General features: G+C 51.3%; 1 protein-coding gene across 2 annotated transcripts; it reads left to right on the forward strand.

Annotated features, from left to right (window-relative positions):
* The first annotated feature begins 1,428 nt into the window (after window positions 1-1,428).
* On the forward strand, window positions 1,429-12,909 carry LOC132216321 (binder of sperm protein homolog 2-like). Of its 2 annotated transcripts, XM_059665493.1 has the most exons (5): window positions 1,429-1,672; window positions 6,427-6,459; window positions 9,236-9,376; window positions 10,128-10,275; window positions 12,796-12,909. In XM_059665493.1, exons 1-5 carry the CDS (start codon window positions 1,606-1,608, stop codon window positions 12,800-12,802), a joined length of 396 nt encoding a protein of 131 aa, XP_059521476.1. In that variant the 5' UTR covers window positions 1,429-1,605; the 3' UTR covers window positions 12,803-12,909. The 2 variants fall into 2 exon arrangements, with proteins under 2 accessions (XP_059521476.1, XP_059521475.1); XM_059665492.1 differs by lacking the exons at window positions 1,429-1,672; window positions 6,427-6,459 and having other exon boundaries at window positions 8,342-9,376.
* The last annotated feature ends 7,934 nt before the right edge of the window (window positions 12,910-20,843 follow it).

Below are 20,843 nucleotides of genomic sequence, written 5' to 3' on the forward strand. Positions count from 1 at the left end.
TGGCTGCAGGCTTAGAAAACAAAAGTCACTTTTGCAGAGTCACTCAGCTGGCAGGTGTCAGAAATGAGGTCAGGTCTGTCTTGGGGACCAGGCAAGAGTGAGCCTTGAACATGTGACTGTGGAGGGACCGGCTTCCGCTGAAGGCTCTTGGCCTGTGAGACCCCCGTGACAACGGGGCGAGGGAGCGCAAGAAGGCTTGACATCAGGTCGCCGCTTCTGTTCTGACAGGCGATGGAAGCTCTCCGAGCCTCAGTTTCCCCAGATTTCAAACAAGGAATTCGATGCCCACATTGTGGAGTCGTAGCGGGGACTTCTCCCAGCGCTTGCAGGGTACAAAGGGATGCCGACCCATGTTGCCTACTCGTGATTGATTGACAGGTGGCCTCATGACCTGCAAAGAGGCCAGACGCTGTGTCACTATCCATCATTTCAGCAAAACAGCAAAAAGCCACAGCTTGCGTGTCAGACAGGAGAAGCTCGGTGTCTCCAGTGCCTGTGCCTTTATCAGGGTTTCTCCACGTCTATCCTCTCTGTTTGGAAAAGGCAAATATGTGTAGAAGCAGTACCTGTCCCTGTATGTTTACAAATGTGCATAACAGACAGATGTCAGCACAGACGTATGCTAAAGGATGAGTCAGTCCCTTCCCTTCTCATGACGCTTGATCTCCAGGGCGGTCTGTTCCTCATCTTGGGTTGCCCTGGCGGGGGTGGAGGGGATGGTGGGAGGGGGGGGGGGACTAGAACATCTACCTCTTTATTGGTTCTCACTCTCCCAACCTCTTCTCTCTCATAAAGTGCTCTTTCCTCTTCTGCGCTCCCAGATCCCTCTGTCCTTCCCACATACTGGCAGACCACAGCCATGATGCTTGGCCGTTCTGACCTTACTTATCCAGGACGCTACACTGGCTTTGCCTTTCTCACTGGACTTTCTTTCCTTCCCTCCCTCTCTCCCTCCCTCCCTTTCATTTTTAAAATCCTCACCCCAAGATATGTTTCCATTGCTTTTTAGAGAGAGAGGAAGGGAGAGAGAGAGAGAGAGAGGGAGAGAGAGAAACATCGATTGGTTGCCTCCCGTACCCACCCACCCGGGGCTCATACCCGCAACCTGGGTATGTGTCCTGACGAGGAACTGAACCCACAACCTTCTGGTGACGGGAAGGTGCTCAACCCACTGAGCCACTGGCCAGGGTGGACTTTCATTTTAAAAAAAATAAGGAAGGGAGTAAACGAGATGAGGTGGATATGAAAGTATTAAGCCAGAGCGATGGTGCTCAGACTTTAGCAACCACTGGGCTCACCTGGAGGGCACGTTACAACCCAGGCCCTGGGTCCCCTCCCCAGTGCTTCAGAGTCTGGAGTGGGGCCTGAGGATTTGCATTTCCAACCAGCTTGCCGGTGAGGGGGATGGAGCTGGTCTGGGGCCACGCTTCTGAGAGGGATGTTCCTGATCTTCGTGTGCGCCCTGAGGTTCAGGGCAGGGCACACGGTGCTCTGGAGTAAGTCTGTGTGCCCCGGAGCAGCTGGAGCAGCTCGAGTAGGAGGGGCGGGCATTGGGGAGTATAAAGTCAGAGGCAACCTGTGCCGGGGCAGGCCACCTGCAGGTCGATGGAGGTGATGAGAAAGCTGGCAGGCTGGGTGTCCCTGGTGCTCTGTATGTGTGGGCTGCAAGCAGGTGAGATGGCATGGGCAGGGGAGGAGAGGAGCAGGAGGAAGGGGAGGCCTAGGAGGCGGTGGTTTGGGGTGAGACGGGCAGGAAACAGCAACTATCCATTGTCCCTACTATCTTTTATTTTATTTATTTATTCTTGTTGTGGTCAATCCTTACCTGAGGATATATTTATATTAATTTTTAGAAAGAGAGAGAGAGGGAGAGGGGGGGGGGGGAGAGAGAGAAACATCGATGTGAAAGAGAAACATTGATCGATTGCCTCTCGCACAAGCTCCAACCCGGGATGGAACCCGAACCCTAGGTATGTGCCCTGACCCAGAATGGAACCTGAAACCCTTCGGGCGCATGGTTCCACTCTCCAACCAACTGAGCCACCCGGCAGGGGCGCCCGATGTCATTTAAATGCAGCACCATGCTTGGTGCAGAGCGGAGGATTTGGAGAGCCCCAAGTTCAAATCCCTGCTCTTCCTCTTGCTGGTTGGGTGCTCACGGGCAAGTCACTCGGCCTCTCCTGACGCCTCAGTCTTTCCATCCAGAGAATGGCAAGCGCTGTTAAGAAAGAGGGAGCTCCTAAATCCCGCCTTCAACGTGGATGAACCCAGGGACGTTATGGCAAGTGAAATCAGCCAGTTACAGAGGGACACAGACTGCCTGCCTGACTCCACTTCTCCGAAGGATCTAAAATAGTCAAACCCACAGGCAGAGAGAGTAGAACAGTGATAGCCCGGGGCCGGGAGAAGGCCGATGGGGAGTTAGTCGTTCTGGGAGTAGGGCGTTTCAGTCACCCAAGAGGAGTAAGTCCCAGAGACCTGCTGTGCAGTACGCGATGCCTGGAGTCAGCGATGCCGTCCTGGGCACGTCAACATTCCCTAAGGAGGCAGCGCTCTTGTCAAGAGTTCTTGCCAGGATTCAAAAAAGAAGAGAAAGAGGAAGCTTATGAGGGATTGCTAAGATCTTTGGTTAAGGGAACAAGGTTCAAAATAAACCGTACAAAGGCTAGGCTATCCTTTGTGTAGAAAAGGCGTGAAAGGCTGTTAATACTTGCCCTTGAGCCCTGGCCCGGCAGCTCCGTTGTTGAGAGCATCGCCCCAATACGCCAAGGTTGTGGGTTCAATCCCGGGTCAGGGCACCTACAAGAAGCAACCGGTGTAATGAGTGGGAACAGCTGATGATGTTGCTCTCTCTCCTCCTTCCTCTCTCTCTCTCTCTCTCTCTCTCTCTCTCTCTCTCTCTCTCTCTCTCATCAATTTAAAAAAATACTTGCCTTGAATATTCATAAGGTGACTCTGCAGGTCACAGGAATGACAACACCGTTATCTGTGGAGAGGGGGACAGGGTGGTGGGGCCGGGAGGATTTTTATGGTTTTCCTCTTATAACTTGTGTGACTTGCCTCCCCCCGCAACCCTCAAAAACAAATGCAACAGAGAGGATGCGATCGTTGCCTCTCATAGTCCTTGGAAGGGTTAAGGTAGAAAAGGTGGGTGAGGCCCTGGGAGCTGTGGACGCCTGCAGCCCAAGCCCCGGGGAGCCGGTGGGAGCTGCACAAGTTGGTGTATCACTCACTGGAGTCAAGAGGACCACGCACCTTGGGGTGCCATGGGGCACCTGGGGGTTCTAAGCAGGACGGCGTCAGAAGCTATTCTAGGCGTTGGGCTCTGGTTGGGAGGTTTCGGGGGGATTAAGGAAGACGGGTCCACTCAACAGTGGATGTTGTCAGAAAGGGGTAGCTCACGGGGTCTCTACGGAGAAGGGCGAGGAGGAGGAGAAAGGTGTCCTTGGCGAAGAAGTGCCATCACTCATACGTTCGGTCATTTGGGACACGTGAGCTTGTCTTTGACTGCCTTCAGGCGAAGTTCTGAAGTGGACTTGCCTTATCTTGTTTCCTCGAGATCTCCGAGTGCTCTCGTCTGAGGTGGTGATCCTGTGAGGTTGTTCAGTCCGCAGCAGAATGACAGCGTGGCGCTTTTTTTTTTTGGGGGGGGGACCTTTTGTGTCCTCTGTCTCAGAACACATTGGACACACTAAGTCCTCAGTCGGTATTGGGGGTGGTGCTGCTTCGTGGTCATTAACTGGAGGAGGAGGCAGGAGAAGGAGGAGGGGGAGAGGGAGGAAGGGGAGGGAAGGAAGAAAGGGAGACGGAGGAGGGGGGAGGAAAGGAGGAAAGGGAAAGGGAGGGGGAGGGAAAGAGCAGAGGGAGAGGGAGGAGGGGGAGGGAAGGAGGAGAGGGAGGAGGGGGAGGGAAGGAGGAGAGGGAGAGGGAGGAGAGGGAGGGGAGGAGGAGAGGGAGAGGGAGAGGGAGGGGAGGAGGAGAGGGAGAGGGAGGGGAGGGAGGAGAGGGAGGGGAGGAGGAGAGGGAGAGGGAGAAGGGGGAAGAGGAGGAGGAAAGGGAGAGGGAGAAGGGGGAGGGGAGGAGGAAAGGGAGAGGGAGAAGGGGGAGGGGAGGAGGAAAGGGAGAGGGAGAAGGGGGAGGGGAGGAGGAAAGGGAGAGGGAGAAGGGGGAGGGGAGGAGGAGTGGGGGAGGATCAGGTGGTAAAGATGGCCAAGCTTGGCCGGGGTGTGCTGTGATAACCAGGTAACGGGCAAGGACTGAGGAAGACGGGTGAGGCTGCGGCTGTGCTCAGCACTATCAGTGAATGAAAAGGCAAAGGACCGTTTCTGGGGGCACCGGGGTCTGAACTCGCTTCTTCTGTAAAATTGGTATTATTTATTTATTTATTTATTTATTTATTTATTTAATCCTCACCCGAGGAGTGAGGACATTTTTTCCCATGGATCTTTAGAGAGAGTGGAAGGGAGGGGGGAGAGGGAGAGAGAGAAACATCCATGTGAGAGACACATCACTTGGCTGCCTCCCGAATGGGCCCCTACCTACCAGGGCGGGGGACTGAACCCGCCACCGAAGGACTTGCCCTTGACTGGGAATCGGACCTGCGACCCTCCGGTCCATGGGCCGACGCTGTAACCACTGAGAAACCCGGCCAGGGCAAGAAATCGCTTCTTCCCAGGAACCAGGCGGCGCCGGACAGGAGTCCAGGCTGCAGCATTGTCACCGAGCGGACAGTGTTTCAGGGAAAGCATCCCTGTGTTCTTTCACCTGTGACATGAGGAGCCGGCTGTGGGCTGTAAGGAGAAGAGAGATAAGAGGTTTTAAGGATTAGCCTCGGTGACTAGACAAAGCAGGACACTCATGGGGGACAGCCGGTGCTTACAACACAGCGCGCGACCCTGCCCTGCGCAGGGGGAGGCCCCGCCTGATGGCAGCACCTCTTTAAAAGAGTTTCTGGGCCCTGGCAGGTGGCGGCTCAGTTGGTTGGAGCATCGCCCCATACAGCCAAAGCTTCAGGTTTGATTCCCACTTGGGCGTGGGGGAGACAACCCATCAATGTTTCTCTCTCTCTCTCCCTCCTCCTCTCTTTCTAAAATCAATAAGAACGTATTCTCCGATGAGGATTAAAAAAAAGAGTTCGGGGGTGAGAAACAGCGCCCCCCAAAGGCAGGGTTATTTTAGAGCAGTGGTTCTCAACCTCGGCTGCACATGAGAGTCACCTGGGAATCTTTTTAAAATCCTGTTTTCTGGGCCTCATCCTCCGGAAATTCCGTTTCTTTGTGACTAATGTTGCCGCCCCACCCCATCACAAAGAAACAGAATTTCCGGAGGATGAGGCCCAGAAATCAGGATTTTAAAAAGATTCCCAGGTGATTCTCATGGGCAGCCGAGGTTGAGAACCACTGTTTTAGAGGCTCAGTTTCTGGAGTCCGAGGACCTGGACTGCTTCTGAGTCCGGTGGCTTTGAACAAGTGACTTCCCTCTCCGAGCCTCCCTTTCCGCATTTACAAACTGGAGATCACCGTTAACAACACATCACCTCTAAATGCAACAGATAATAAGCCCTGACTGGTTTGGCTCAGTGGATAGAGCGTCAGCCTGCGGACTGAAAGGTCCTGGGTTTGATTCTAGTCAAGGGCATGTACCTTGGTTGCGGGCACATCCCCAGTGGGGGGTTGCAGGAGGCAGCTGATGTCTCTCATCGATGTTTCTGACTCTCTATTTCTCTCCCTTCCTCTCTGTAAAAAATCAATAAAATATATATTTTTAAAAAGTTTTAATGCAACAGATAATAAGACGGACCTTCCAGGGCCGTTGAAAGCTTTGGTTTCCTGGAGGCAATTAGCATAAGGCACTACAACTAATATAACATTGTATGTCAGCTATCACTGAATTCTTTTTTAAATTTTAAATGTTGACAGCTCGTTAGCTGCTTTCTGACGAGCAGGGCCACGATCAGCTAACACGATGCCATACTCACCACACAGCAGCTCCCAGCTAGCGTCTGGCGCAAACCGTAAATGAGTAACGTTTTCTCGAAGGTACAGAAAGTGAGGCACATGCGTTAAGCCACGTGCACAGTGACAGGTAAGTGACGTTCCAAGGTGCTATCAGTACTGTGTGCGGATCACAGTCTCAGAAGTCAGACTTCTTGAGTCCGACCTAGTTCCCACCCGTCAGGGGTCACATACATTCCAGGGGCTCTCAGGGGCCTGTGTCCTCTCCTCCCACCTGGCAACCTTGGGGGATGGAAGGAGACGAGAGCTCTGTTATAATTTCTCCTTCCAAGGGCTGTGGCGAGGGAAACCAAGGACAATGATTGGAACACAGGAACGGCCGATTAAAGGTCGGCTGATGTTACTGGATAAAACAGCTTCATATTTCCTGGCTGGTCTTGAACCCGGTCTAACCTTTTTTTTCCTCTTTCAGAATTGAATGTCCATTTACGTCCTCCAGCTCCAGGTGGGAATACATTTCTTTATTTGTTAGCATCTGAAATGTTAGGCCCCCTCCCCACCTCTACCACTCTGTGCCTGTGAAACAGTATCATCTTCCTGAAAGTTCCTTGCATTTCCCGGCTGTTTTACTCTTTCCTTTGGTTTTCTTCTGGCCCCAAAGGCCCTCCCTGGTCATGGCAGCCAAATCTTGTATTTCAAGATCCATTTCAGCCAGCCCTCCCAGATGACCTCTCCCACCCTTTTTCTATGTTACTACCATCAGCATTTGTGGGTCTTGTTGTTTGTTTGGTTGTTACTTTTAACAACCTATTCTATGTAGAGGTATAACCCACACACTATAATATTCACCCATTTTAATATACCATTTACTGATTTGTAATAAATGCTCAGAGTGGTGTAAACATCACCTCGATTCAACTCTAGAATGTCCCCCCCCCCCAGAAGATCTCTGTGTTCATTTGCTGTCACCCCTTTTCCCATTCCCAGCAACCACGAATCTGCTTTCTCTTTAGCTTGGTCTTTTCTGGACATTTCAGATGCATGTGACCTTTAGTATCTGTTTTGTTTGTTTTTTAAGTTAAAAAGTTAATCATGGAGCTCATATGGATCCATTGTAGATAACTATGCCTCAGTGTCTCCATTCTTGGAAGAGAGGAACCACATGCACATGTAGACAGCTGGTGCTCAGTTGTAACCTGTAGCTCTCATGAAGTTGGGAGTTTTAGGAGAGAAATGCAGATGTGGGAACACTTTATGGGGATAGTCAAGCCAGTGAAAGGGTTACAGATATGTTGGTTGGTTTCTAAAACTATTTCAATCAGCAATTACTTGTTTGGGGGTTTGGCCAACATGGCTTAGAGCCGTGGTCGGCAAACTTCAGCTCGAGAGCCACATGCGGCTCTTTGGCTGCTTGAGTGTGGCCCTTCCTAAGTCTTAGGAGTACCCTAATTAAGTTAATATCAATGTACCTACCTATATAGTTTAAGTTTAAAAAATTTGGCTCTCAAAAGAAATTTCAGTCGTTGTACTGTTGATATTTGGCTCTGTTGACTAATGAGTTTGCCGACCACGGGCCTAGAGTATAAGGTGGGGAACCGTAGCCCTTCAGCTCTCTTGCTTTTGGCGTCAGAAGGAAGCTATTTTCAGAGCAGCAGACAGCAGGGCTGCTCTGTGTGCAGGGAACACAGGCTGAGGACCAAAGTGGGCCTGGGGAGGAGGCAATGACAGGACCCAAGTCATTGGACTGAAGTAAGGAAATCGTTAAACGCTGGCGTCTGTAAATCATGCAGAACACTATGTCCAGCAGCACAGGGGAAGCTATAACATAGCTTCTCATACGAATAATAGCCCATTAATCATGAACATGGTAATAACTAATGCTAATAAAATTGTTATAATAATCTATATAATAAAAGTCTAAGCGACTGTTAGGGTGGAACGACTGGTCTCTATGATGCTCACTGACCAACAGAGGCAGATGCTCAACGCAGGAGCTGCCCCCTGGTGGTCAGTGCACTCCCACAGGGGCAGCGGCCTCTCAGCCAGAAGCCTGGCTTATGGCTGGCGAGTGCCTCTCCCACCTCTATGACAGTGCTAAGGAGCAGCAAGCCAAGTGGTAAGGAGCGAGGGATCCCGGATTGTGAGAGGGATGTCTGACTGCCGGCTTAGGCCTGATCCCCAGGGGTATTGAGCCTAAGCTGGCAGGTGGCCATCCCCTGAGGAGTCCTGGACTGTGAGAGGGTGCAGGCTGGGCTGAGGGACTCCCTCCACCCCCAGTGCATGAATTTGGTGCACTGGGCCTCTGGTTTTAAATATTAAATGATAAACATAACAATGTAGTTAAATAGTAAAATAAAAGTTCTGACTTTTATTCATTTTAAAAATGAATCTTGCATCAAAATTATTTCAGGCTTATTATGGAAGACCAAGCAATATTTATTAACTTTCTGTTTTGTGCCAGCTCCTATCAGTTGATAATATGGGTCTAGCGTTGAACAGGAAACCTGTGGTCATTCCTGACAAAGGAGAAAGACTCTGAACAGGTCACTACACGTCAAATAAATGGGAAAAAAGGGGCACCAAGACGCAAGTTCAGTACAAGTGGATCTAGCATAGTGTGGACGTTCAAGGAGGTTTCATGGAGATTCACCTACAGGCTGAATGGGAGCAGGAAGGGGCGTGGCCTTGCCAGCTCCCAGAGCGGGTCACAGGTGGTCAAGGTGAGGCTGGAGGTGTTTGGGGAACCAGATCAAGAGGGAATCATAGCCACTTCAATGCCAATTCTTGCCTTTAGAGCAATAAGTCGGTGGCAAGGTCAGGTCAGTGTTGAAGAGAGAACATTCTCGCTAACAATGAGGGGATGAAAGGTTGGGAGTATCCAGGAATAACTTGTTGCCGTGGTCAAGGCAAAGACGCAATGCTCGCTGGTGACCAATGGCGCGCAGGGAAGCGAATCACCCTGAGCGAAGCGTAGGGGCAGCCGCCTTCAGCAGGCGGAGAGATTTCTTTTCCTAGGAGAGGGGGCAAGGGGACCATAAGAAAGACCAGCATTTCAGGGTCGCAGACGGGTGTCCAGTCTCCGGGGGGCTTGCCTGCGACGGAAGCCACCTGCTCCAGGCGGCTCCCCGCTGCGGGATGAGGTCAGGCCTCCTCTGACCCACGTATGTTCTGTGGCGCGCACACGGGAGGGCGCCAGGGACTGGCCACGTGGATGGGAGGCAGCAGAACGGCCACTCCTCTCGGAAGCGGGACCCCGTTGACCATGTTCCCCTCTGTCCCAGAATATTTCAACGCTCCCTGTGTCTTCCCATTTACGTACGATGACCTGACCTACTACAGCTGCATCTCCGTGCACAGCGATTATGCCTGGTGCTCCCTGGACGACAGATTCCAAGGCAGGTGGCGCTACTGCACGGCCAATGGTGAGTGTCCCTCCCGGCGGCTGTCGTGATGCCTCGGGTCCAAGAGGCGATGGAAGGCAGCGGGCTTCGCGACCTGGGGTGTTGGATACAATGGGGTCGGATCCTGGCTCCTCTACTTGCTCTCACCACTTGGAAAGCAGTGGGCGCAGTTAGTCTCACAATGGTCAGCCATACGGCTTCCTTTTATTATTATTATTTCTTAATCCGCACCCGAGGATATTTTTTTCCATTGATTTGTTAAAAAGAGAAACACGTGTTTTTTTGAAAAAAAATTTTTTTTGGTATTGATTTCAGGGAGAGGGAGAGAGAGATAGTAACATCAATGATGAGAGAGACTAATTGATCGGCTGCCTCCTGCATGCCCCCTACTGGGGATCGATTCTGCAACCCGGGCATGCGCCCTTGACTGGAATCAAACCCTGGACCCTTCAGTCCACAGGCTGATGCTCTATCCTCTGAACCAAACCAGCTAGGGCTTTCCATTGATTTGTTGTTGTTGTTGTTGTTGTTTTTAGAGAAAGTGGAGGGGAGGGAGGAGGGGGAGAGAGAGAGAAACATTGATGTGAGAGATGCACATCCATGGGTTGCCTCCCGCCCACAGCCTGGAACCGAGGTCTGTGCCCTTGATCAGGAATCGAACCCGTGAGCCTTTGGTCCGCAGGCTAACGCTCTAACCACTGAGCCCTGGTCCAGGCAACCTTGAGACTCTCCATGTTCATGTTTCTCCTCCTGCTTCTCCCTCTCTCTGCAGACCCCCCCATGTGTGCCTTCCCCTTCCGCTTCAGGAGTAGACTCTTTCAGACGTGCACCAAGATAGGCTACATTTTTAATCGGACGTGGTGCTCGCTGACCGGTAATTACGATGCAGATGGAAAATGGAAGCAGTGTTCTCCTTACAAGTACGTCGGCTGGGGAAGGATGGAGTGTGTGTGTGTGTGTGTGGGGCGGGGTGTGTCTTAGACATCTCTTAAAGTGGGGGATTCTCTGGATTGATGGAGAGGGAAGTTGATCTGCTGATGGCTCAGGCCAGGGGTCAGCAAACGTTTCTGTAAGGGCCCAATAGTAAGTCATTCCGGCTTCGAAGGCCGTATGGTCTCTCACATATTCAGCTCTGCCTTGTGGCACAAAAGCAGCCACAGCATTAAAAACAAACAAACAAACAAACAAAAACAACAGCAACAAAAAACCCCTGGCCGGAGTGCTCAGTGATTAGAGTGTTGGCCGAAGGGTCTTGGGTTCAAGTCCGGTCAAGGGCACATACCTGGGTTGCAGGTTCCCCCGCAGGAGGCACCCAATCGATATGCGTCTCTCATTCAGTGTTTCTCTCTCTCCTCTTTCCCTTTCCCCACTCCCTTCTACGCCCTAAGATCAATGGAAAAAAATAGCCTCCAGTGAGGATTAACCAAAAAAACAGAAAGAAAACAAATAAACATGACTGTGTGCCAATAAAACTGTATCAATAGACCCTGACATTTAAATCTCATGTCATTTTCAGGTATCACAAAATATTTCTTGTCTTTTGATTTCTGTCTTTGTCCACCATTTGAAAATGAGAAAACCCTTAGTTCATGGGCCATATAAAAACGGATGGGGTGTGGGTTGCATTTGGCCTCTGGGCTCCAGTTTGCTGGCCCCTGACTTGAATGATCTGTCCTTGACCCCACACATTGCCCCTCCCCCTTGCATTTTCCCTTTTCTCTCTCCCTTCCCCCCCCTTACTTTCCCAATTTTTTAAAAAATAAAAAGAGATTTAAGAATATATTTTCTTATTGACTTCAAAGAGGAAGGGAGAGGGAGAGAGAGATAGAAACATCAATGATGAGAGAGAATCATGGATCGGCTGCCTCCTGCACATCCCACACTGGGGACTGAGCTTGCAACCTGGGCGTGTCCAGGAATCGAACCGTGACCTTCTGGTTCGTAGGTCAACACTCAACGACTGAGCCATGCTGGCTGGGCAGTAAAAAGAGATTTAAGATGGAGTGCATGGCCATATAAAATTAAACTTAGTATTAATTAGAAGAAGGTGATATATGGGATGATGTGCACAGTTGGGGCTTGGAAGGGATGAGTGGACGCAGGACGGAGCCTTCCCTGAAACTAACGCACTAGAACAGAACACAGAGCCTCTGTACCTGCTGCAGGTGAGCAGGATTTGGGTGACCTTGACTCTCTTTGTCCATAAACAGCCCTTTTCTCCACCCAGCAATTTCCGTTCTATGATATGTACCATAGAAAACCTTGGACAACTGCACAAATATGTATGTAAGACAATGGCCATCACAGTGACCAAAAAAGTTAGTACAGCCATCTATACTAATAAAAGAATAATATGCTAATTAGACCAGGTCTACCGGACATCTTCTGGTCGTCCTCCCTTTCTTCCAGACAAAGCCACAGTGACTGGGGGCTGAGGCAGAGGCAGTTAGGGGTGATCAGGCCAGCAGGGAAGAGCAGTTAGGGGTGATCAGGCAGGCAGGCAGGTGAGCAGTTAGGAGCCAGTGGTCCCAGATGGGATTGCGAGAGGGATGTCCAGCTGCCAGTTTAGGCCCAATCCCCTTTGCCCTGTGGCTTGATCTTCATTATGGAGAATTTTCCATGTGAGGACATAAATCTACACCACCTTTCTGCATGCTTTCCTAAAACTTCAAAATATGGATATACTCTTCCCCAAGTAAAGCATAATTGGGTGGCTTTTAATATTTTGCTATGACCATGACCAAATGGGTACCTTCTACATTGATTTTTGAGTAAGTGTGTGAGGGTGTTTTTGTGGTATTATCAGATTATCTGAGTGAAGTCACTGGGTCAGTGGATGCGTACATGTTAAGTGTGTGTGTGTTAAACTTTTTTATTCTAAATTATCCTCAGTAAACATATGAGTCTGCCCATTTTTAAAAACTTCCTTAACACTGAAAATCATCAATTTAATAAATTTGCTCCAAGTATAGACTACATAGCTTATGTTAAAGTAATCAATTAAAATAATCAAGTAGCCTGGCCAACGTGGCTCAGTGGTTGAACATCGACCTATGAACCAGGAGGTCACGGTTCAATTACCAGTCAGGGTTACAGGCTCAATCCCCAGTAGGGGGCATGCAGGAGGCAGCCGATCAATGAGCCTTTCTCATTGATGTTTCTATCTCTCTCTCCAGCTCCCATCCTCTCTGAAATCAGTAAAAATATATTTTAAAAAATAACCAAGGACTGAAATAATCAATAATGGCATACTGTGCTTGAGAGTGAGAGAGAAATACTTCCACCTATCCGTAGGCCACTGACCTCTAACGCCCTTCCACCTTCCCCCATTCCACGTGCCCATGTTAGTTCTTGGGGGTAGACCAGACCTCCCATTGGGCAGAGGTTATCCTGGAAGATGGAGACGGATCCTGACCCTTACCTCTGCTTTTCTTCCACAGTTTATAGTAAGTCTTGGTGTTCACGAACGGACAGAAGTTATAGGATTCACCAGCTGCCTCTCAAAATGGATCTTTTCCCGGATCATTCTGACCAATAAAGATTTGATCCCTCTCCCACGTGGATGACTCCCTCTCTGAAACCAGGCACAGCTGAAGCTCGGTGGTAACCAGTGCCTTCCTGGCCCTGGGGGCGGGGGACCAGCAGGGCGTCAGTGGGGAAGAACTTGCATTCAAATCAAGGTCCTGAGGAATCGCTGACAGTATCGTCTCTGGGAAGTTAACTTCTCAGAGAAACTCCAGCTTCCCCTCACACAATTCTTGAAATTTTTAATTAAGTACAATGTACCCTTTTAATTGTTGGAGGTAAAGTTCACGGCGTACAATGAGCTACTTTATGTGTCTGCAACAAGCAGAATCCGAAGTAACCGCTTGAGCTAAAGCTGACCCCAATGAGCTACTTTAAAGATAGCAATGCACCCAAAGAAAAGATAAAAAAAAAAAAAAAAGATAGCAATGCAGTGGCATTGAGGACAGTTGCAAAGTTGTGCGAACATCACCTTTACTTCCAAAAGGTTCTCATCACACCCTGGCTGGGTAGAGCAGTTGGTTAGAGCATCGTCCCGATATGCCAAGGTTGTTGATTTAATTTCCACCCAGGGCACATAGCTAGGTTGTGGGTTCAATGTCGGGTCAATAGGGGCACATATGGGAGGCAACCAATCGATGTCTCTCTCTCTCTCTCTCTCTCTCTCTCTCTCTCTCTCTCTCCTTCCCCTCCCTCCCTCTCTCTAAAAAACCAATACTCTTGGGTGAGGATTAAAAAAAGAATCTATACTAATAAAAAGAGTAATATGCAAGTTGACCAAATGACCAAACAGCAGAACGACCATCCTGATGACCTTCCGGATGACCATGCTATGACACCCACTGGCGCCAAGCCAACCAAGGCAGGTGCAATGCGATTGGTTGGGGGCCTGGCCATCGCCCCATGATCACCCTGCAGAGGGAGGCCCAGGCCACAGGCCAGCTGGGCGATTGATCAATTGAGGGGCTCCACGACCGCCCCAAAGAGGGAGGCCCAGGCTATCCTGTGGTGGTGGTGCAGCAGGTGGGCGGGGCCTCCCTCTTGGAAGCAATCGATCGTGGGGCTCCTGTACTGGGAGAGGGCACAGGCCAGGTTGAGGGACTCCCCTGTGCCCCGAGTGCATGGATTTCGTGCACCGAGTGCATGGATTTCGTGCACCGGGCCTCTAGTAAATAAATAAAATAATAACACTAGAATAAACTTTGTTTCATGGACTCACAACTGTAAACCTACTTTTGCCCACCCTGTAGATAACATACACACAACACACACATTACAGACACTCAAGATTTTCACATACAACACAGAAAACACCACATGTTGTACATACACAACTAGCACACAAGAAGACACACATCCAGTGTGTCCATAGACTACACACTCAGCCATATGCATAACACATACAATACCACAGACAACATACACTCATGTACAGAAAAAATATATGACAGTACACACCCACACACATGCGTATGTACAACACCCATACCTCACAGTTGCAGGACATATACACACAACACACACATATACAACAGACACACCTCACACACACAAAACACATCCACACACTCCATACACACAAAATCCATAATATGTTCACGTCATCATCACACAGCTCACGCTCATGCACAAAAGACTTGCACGTACCACCCACACAATGCAGCCATATGCAAAGCGCGCGCACACACACATACACACACACACACCCCACAACACGACACTTACATGCTTGGAAAGCCCTGAGGGCCCCGCCTGGGAAGGGCCCCTGCACCTTCCCCTCCTCTGTTGCGCTCTCCTCTTTCCCCGGCTGTGGGTGATGAAAAAGGGTTAAGTACATGTGATTCCCGAGCGGCTGACCAAGCCCTGGCCCTGACCTACCAGCCAACCAGGAGGGGGCTGGAGTCCAGTGGTTACGGAGCCGCAGCCCCTCCTGCCCAGCAAGCACCTGTGTGGTCACTAACAACAGATCCCTGGTCACCTGCGACCTCTGGAGGTCAACACGGGGCCCTCGGAGTGTGCGGTCTGAACCTGGGGCACCTGGGCCCGAAGTGACCCCCTCAGGCTGGCCATCAGCTGTGAGTGACCCCGAGCCTGGACCTTCTCCCCTCCTCCCTCCCTCGCTTTTCTTCCTTCCTCTCTCCATTCACTCACAGTGATGGACACCTGCTCTGTGCCAGGCACATCCGGGCTCCGGCAAGACCAAGCGCCTGTCCTCATGGAGCTTACGCTCGGGTGGGGGAGACAGACTTAGCAGCTAAGCAAAGGAGACACACGGTGTGACAATGGGGCCCAGGCGAAGGGGAACCGTGAGGCAGTGAGAGGGACAGGGAGGCGGGAGGGGAAGGTGTGCAGTCTTAGCTGGGGTGGTCAGGGGAGGCCTCCCTGAGGAGGTGGCATTTGTGCGTAGACAGAGGGAGGCAGGGCATGAGCTGTGCAGGCGGCAAAGGGGATAGTCCCGGGGCAGGGAGCAGGCTGAGCTTGGCATGTCAGAGGCCCGAGGAGGCCAAGTGCCCAGGGAGGTGCATCAGGGGGGAGTGGAACAGAGAGGTTGGAGGTGATAGGCTGGGGCAGCGCGCAGGGCCCTGGGGGCCATGGTGAGGCTCCGGGAGCCACAGAGGCTCTGGGCAGAGGAGCGGCAAACTAGACAAGTTTCACGGTCCCCTGGCCCTTGTCTACAGAGTGGAAGCAGGGGAGAGGGAGGAGGCTGTAGAGAGAGCGCTTGTCCGGGTCCTTGGAGAGGCAGACGCCGAGGCGGGGTTAAATGGGATTATACACCAAGGACTTTTTTTAGGGGAGACGCTCCTGTGAGAACAGGTAGAGAAGGAACGGGGAAGGCTGGGAGAGCCATGGGCTGAGACCCCGAGGGAGAGAAAGGCTGGGTGGAAGCGTGTGGACCACCATGTGGTCTAAGAGACATTGCCCCGAGGCTGTCAGAAGTCCCGCGTCTCCCAGGAAGGGGCCTGCCTCAGTTTCCCCACCACACTCAGGCATTGGCATGGCGCAGCCCCTGGGAGGGCTGGGAGTGGATTTCGGGGGACAGCTGCTGGGCTTGTGGTTAAGTAAACTCCAGCCATTGGAGGCTACAAGGCGCCCTCTGGTGGTGACCGAGCACAATGACCCATCAAGAGATGATGGGGTGGCCAGGAGGGCAATGGTGGGAGAGGAGAAGTGAGGGGACCACGGAGATGTTCTGAGTATCAAACTCACAGGATTTGCTGCTGGTGGACATGAAGCAACAGAGAACGAGAGGGGTCAAGAACAAGCCCAAGGGTTTTAGCCTGAGCTACTCAAAGGCTACAGAATCCATGAACTGCGGTGAGAAGATTGGGGGAAGGGGTCTGTGCAGGGGCGGGAAGCAGGCCCACTTTTACATGGTCACGTAGCAGGGAGGTAGAGACAGAGGGTTACATGCATCGATTTTCCTCCTCTTTCCCCTCCTCTTTCCTTCCTATTTCAGTCATTAAACCAAAAAGATCTATTTTGTTCTCTCTCTGCTGATCCACGTGTGGGACTCTTGGTGGCAGACAGCCATGGCTCTCAGAGCTCACAGCTACTCGGGGCGAGGAAAGCGAGCCTCAGGCAGGGGAAACACAGTGTCCTAAGTGCTGCTGGGGCAGGAGAGGATTTGGGGAACCCAAAGGCAGCCCCCCTCACCAGTCAGCGGGATGTGGGAAGGCTCATGGTGAGAGGTGGTGTCCACCATGAGGTCTGAAGGCCCAGTAAGTTCGTGAGGGAGAGCAGTCTCAGGGAGGAGCCTTCCAGAGAAGGAAGAGGATAGGGGGTGGCTTTGAGGCAAGAGGGAACATGAATTGAAGTAGGATTTTGCTCCTGGATTGAGAGTAGGTGGTGTGGAGGGGTGAGTGGTGGGGCTGGAGGAGTCTGCAAGGGTGAGCTGATCAGGGAAGGGCTTTGTCCTAAGGATACTGGGGGGCCATGGGCGGTCCTCAGCACGGGAGGGGGAGTGTCAAGGTTGTCCTTGGAAAGCCCCTCTGGCTGCTATGAGAAGGGTTTGAGGCTGGGGGTGGGGAGACCAAGAAGAGAGCAGATGAGGCAGCTTAGTGGCCGTGAACTTAGAATGGGGAGAAATGAACGGCTTCAAAGGATATTTAGCTGGGGGCAGGGGCAGGATTTTCCTCCTTTTCTGGAATGTTCCAACTGGAAAAACTTTTCTAAAATATGTTTTTATTGATTTCAGAGAGGAAGGGAGAGGGAGAGGGAGAGAGAGAGATAGAAACATCAATGATGAGAGAGAATCGATTGGCTGCCTCCTGCACGCCCCCCATTGGGGGATCGAGCCTGCAACCCTGGGCATGGGCCCTTGACCGGGAATTGAACCCACGACCATCCAGTTCACAGGCTGATGCTCTATCCACTGAGCCAGCCAGCCAGGGCCCAACTAGAAACTCTTTGCATCCTTCTTTCCCAGTAGTTTACATTAACGTAAACAAGACAGGACTCAAACTCTTTAGTTTGCATGAGGAATCCAGCAGCCTTTTCATCTGTTTCCTGCGTGGACGTGGGAGGACAGCCAAGTGCTCCTTACAGAGAAAAATCCACACGCATCTCTACCGTTGAGGACACACACACACGGAAAACTGAATATTGTAACAGAGCCACGTGCTGTGGAATAAGAAATTCCATCAGAATTATAACCAGGTTTGGAACTTCGGCGCTATGGTCACAGGACGCAGAAGAGACAGCCAAAGCACAGAGTGGTTAAGAGCACGGCCAACGTCACACAGCCGATGTGGGAACCTCGGCTGTTTGACTCTAGAAACGATGCTGTTCGTACCAGAACACCTTGCCTCTCAGTGAGTGGAAAACCAGTGCTCATTGAATGGAGTGGAGAGAATGCCACAAGCTGGGGCTGGGGCTGGGGGCGGCGATGAGCGTGTGTCAGGCCCAGGCCCCGATTCTCTCTCCTGGCCCAGGTCCCCAGGGGTCGCTGTCTGCAGGGCCCACTGCCGGCATTGCCACCGGGATCCTGCCTGTCATGGACCCGTCCACAGGGCTAGGCTGTTTCCTCGACATGGGAAATGCCAGTCCGTGAAGCTGGGAAGGGGCTGGGGGTGTGTGGTCTTCAGGGAGCCCGCCTAGCAAGAGTGTTGCTGACCATGGTGCTGAGCGGTGTCCCTGGCACCTGGGGAACTCAGAGGGTTTGGGGCATTGCCTGAGAAGGGGCGCCGGCCATGGGCAGAGCCTGTGGAGATGGGAGGGACTAGGTGGTGCACAGAAGTATGAGGGCTTTGGGGTTTCAGGTCCTCGGGGAAAATAGCAGCGGGCCCCACCCAGGAGGCCATCACACCCTCCTCCCCTGAGGACCACCCTGCACAGCCCGGTTCCGGTGAGTGGCTGTAACGTGCCCAGGGCAGCGGCGAGGGGCAACAAGTGTGTCTCTGAGATAAAACAGAGGAGAGCGGTTCAGGAAACAAGTGGCTCAGGCAGAAATCCACCTGGTGTCCCGATTGGAGGTGAGTCACGAGAAAGGGCAGGGATACAACGACACCCCTAGAAGGAGGCCTGTGGGTTGGTGCAGATAAGGAGATGCGGCGATGTCAATTCAGGTGGTCAGCCTAGCAGCCACCCAGCAGGCCGGTAGCCAGAGTGAGAATACTGCCTCCTTGCTATTTTGCGAGCAGTGCTGTGGGCCCCACGCGGCTTTAACCCCAGCCCAGAGGTTACCTTGGCCTGTTTTAACGTTCCAGAGCTTTGGCGGGGGGGGGGGGGGGATCAAAACGTTCAAGGCACTTCCTCTGCGATGGCAGCCCCAGCTGCATTTTATTGATTATTTACTGAAAGTCGAATTTCTTGGGGTGACATTGGTTAATGAGATCATATACGTTTCAGGGGCACGATTCTATAACACCTCATCTGTATATTGTATTGTGCATTCACCACCCCCAAGTCAAGACTCGTTCCATCACCCCCTTTACGCTCTTCTACCTCCCATACCCCCATTTCACTGTGGTGATCACTGTTGTTGGCTATGAGGGGTTTTTTTTGTAGTTGTTGTTTTTTTTTTTGCTTAATCCCTTCGTCTTTTGCCCCCAGCCCCTCTCCACCCTCTCCTCTGACAGCTGTCTGTCCTCTGTATCTATGAATCTGCTCCCATTTTGTTTGTTGCTCTGGCTACACTTTAAGGCAGCGGTCCTCAACCTGTGGGTCGCGACCCCTTTGGCGGGCAAATGACCCTTTCACAGGGGTCGCCTAAGACCATCCTGCAGATCAGATATTTACATGACGATTTGTCACAGTAGCAACATGACAGTGATGAAGTAGCAACGAACATAATGTTATGGTTGGGTCACAACATGAGGAACTGTATTTAAAGGGCCAGAAGGTTAGGAACCACTGCTTTAAGGTGTCTCTGTATATATTACTTTCTACAGCTCGTTGCCACCCCTACATAGAACGGATCGCACGGTGTTGGAAAACACCTCCAGTTCAGTCATCGGCCTTTACAAATGCCACAATTTGGAAAAGCCCAGGTTTCCAAGTTCTCTTGAGAAACAGCAAGAGTGGCTACAGGAGCCCAGGTGCCGGCACAGTAGCCAGGGCCCTGGTCTCCGTGTCCCCCTCCCGGTCCTGTCCCAGGAGGCGGCCCTCCCTGTGCTGTCAGTGAGGTCCCGGCCCCCTGGCTTCTGGTTGGGCGCTGCCACTGGAGGCACCTTTGAGAGACTGGCCGGAGGGAACAGAGTGGCCAAGTTTGTCAGTTGGCTGGAACCTCATCCCATGCACCCAAAGGTTGTGGATTCGATTCCTGGCCAGGGCACATACCTAGGTTTCAGGGTCAACTCCTGGTTGGGAGGTAACCCACTGATGTCTCTCTCTCTCAAATCAATAAATATATCCTCCGGTGAGGATTTTTTTAAAAAGAATGATGTCTAATATTTAATTCATCAACATTCTCTGCTGTGCTGCTCTGCTGGAGGCCAGAGCCCCTGTGGGCAGCCTGTCCGCCACCTACAGCCTCGGGGCTGGGCTGTCTGAGCTCTGGCACCATCCCCTCTCCCCACCCCCTCAGGCTAGAGTGGCACTTAGCTCTTTTTTAAAAAAAATATATTTTATTGATTTTTTACAGAGAGGAAGGGAGAAGAATAGAAGTTAGAAACATCGATGAGAGAGAAACATTGATCAGCTGCCTCTTGCACACCCCCTACTGGGGATGTGCTCGCAACCAAGGTACATGCCCTTGACCAGAATCGAACCTGGGACCCTTCAGTCCACAGGCCGACGCTCTGTCCACTGAGCCAAACCGGTTAGAGCGGCACTTAGCTCTTGATGGTCCCCATGAGCCAGCCCTTCCATTACTGGCCCTTAGCCCTGCGCACCCCTGAAACACATTAAATGCTTCTCAAATATAGTCTTACCGACAACTTTATATATTTCCTGCCAAGCCCACCTCTCTGTGCACAAGAACAAAGATAGAAATTTTAAAATAATGGTGTTTTTTTCTTCTTTTTTTAAATATATATTTTTTATTGAGTTTTTTACAGAGAGGAAGGGAGAGGGATAGAGAGTTTGAAACATTGATAAGAGAGAAACATTGATCAGCTGCCTCCTGCACACCTGCTACTGGGGATGTGCCCACAACCAAGGTACAGGCCCTTGGCTGGGATTGAACATGGGACCCTAGGCTCTATCCACTGAGCCACACCGGTCAGGGCGGGTGTTTTTTCCTTTAATATAAAGGTGATTTCCTCCAGCACGAATCATTTCATAAACCAGAGGAGTTTGCTTTTGAACATTTTTAAAGACAACGAGCATAACCCGCTTGCATTTTTTGTTGTTGTTAATCCTCACCCAATATTTTCCCATTGATTTTTATTTTTTTTATTTTTTTTTGTTTAAATATATTTTATTGATTTTTTACAGAGAGGAAGAGAGAGGGATAGAGAGTTAGAAACATCGATGAGAGAGAAACATCGATTAGCTGCCTCCTGCACGCCCCCCACTGGGGATG

This window comes from Myotis daubentonii, chromosome 15 (assembly GCF_963259705.1).
Source record: "Myotis daubentonii chromosome 15, mMyoDau2.1, whole genome shotgun sequence".
In the NCBI taxonomy this organism is placed as follows: Eukaryota; Metazoa; Chordata; class Mammalia; order Chiroptera; family Vespertilionidae; genus Myotis; species Myotis daubentonii.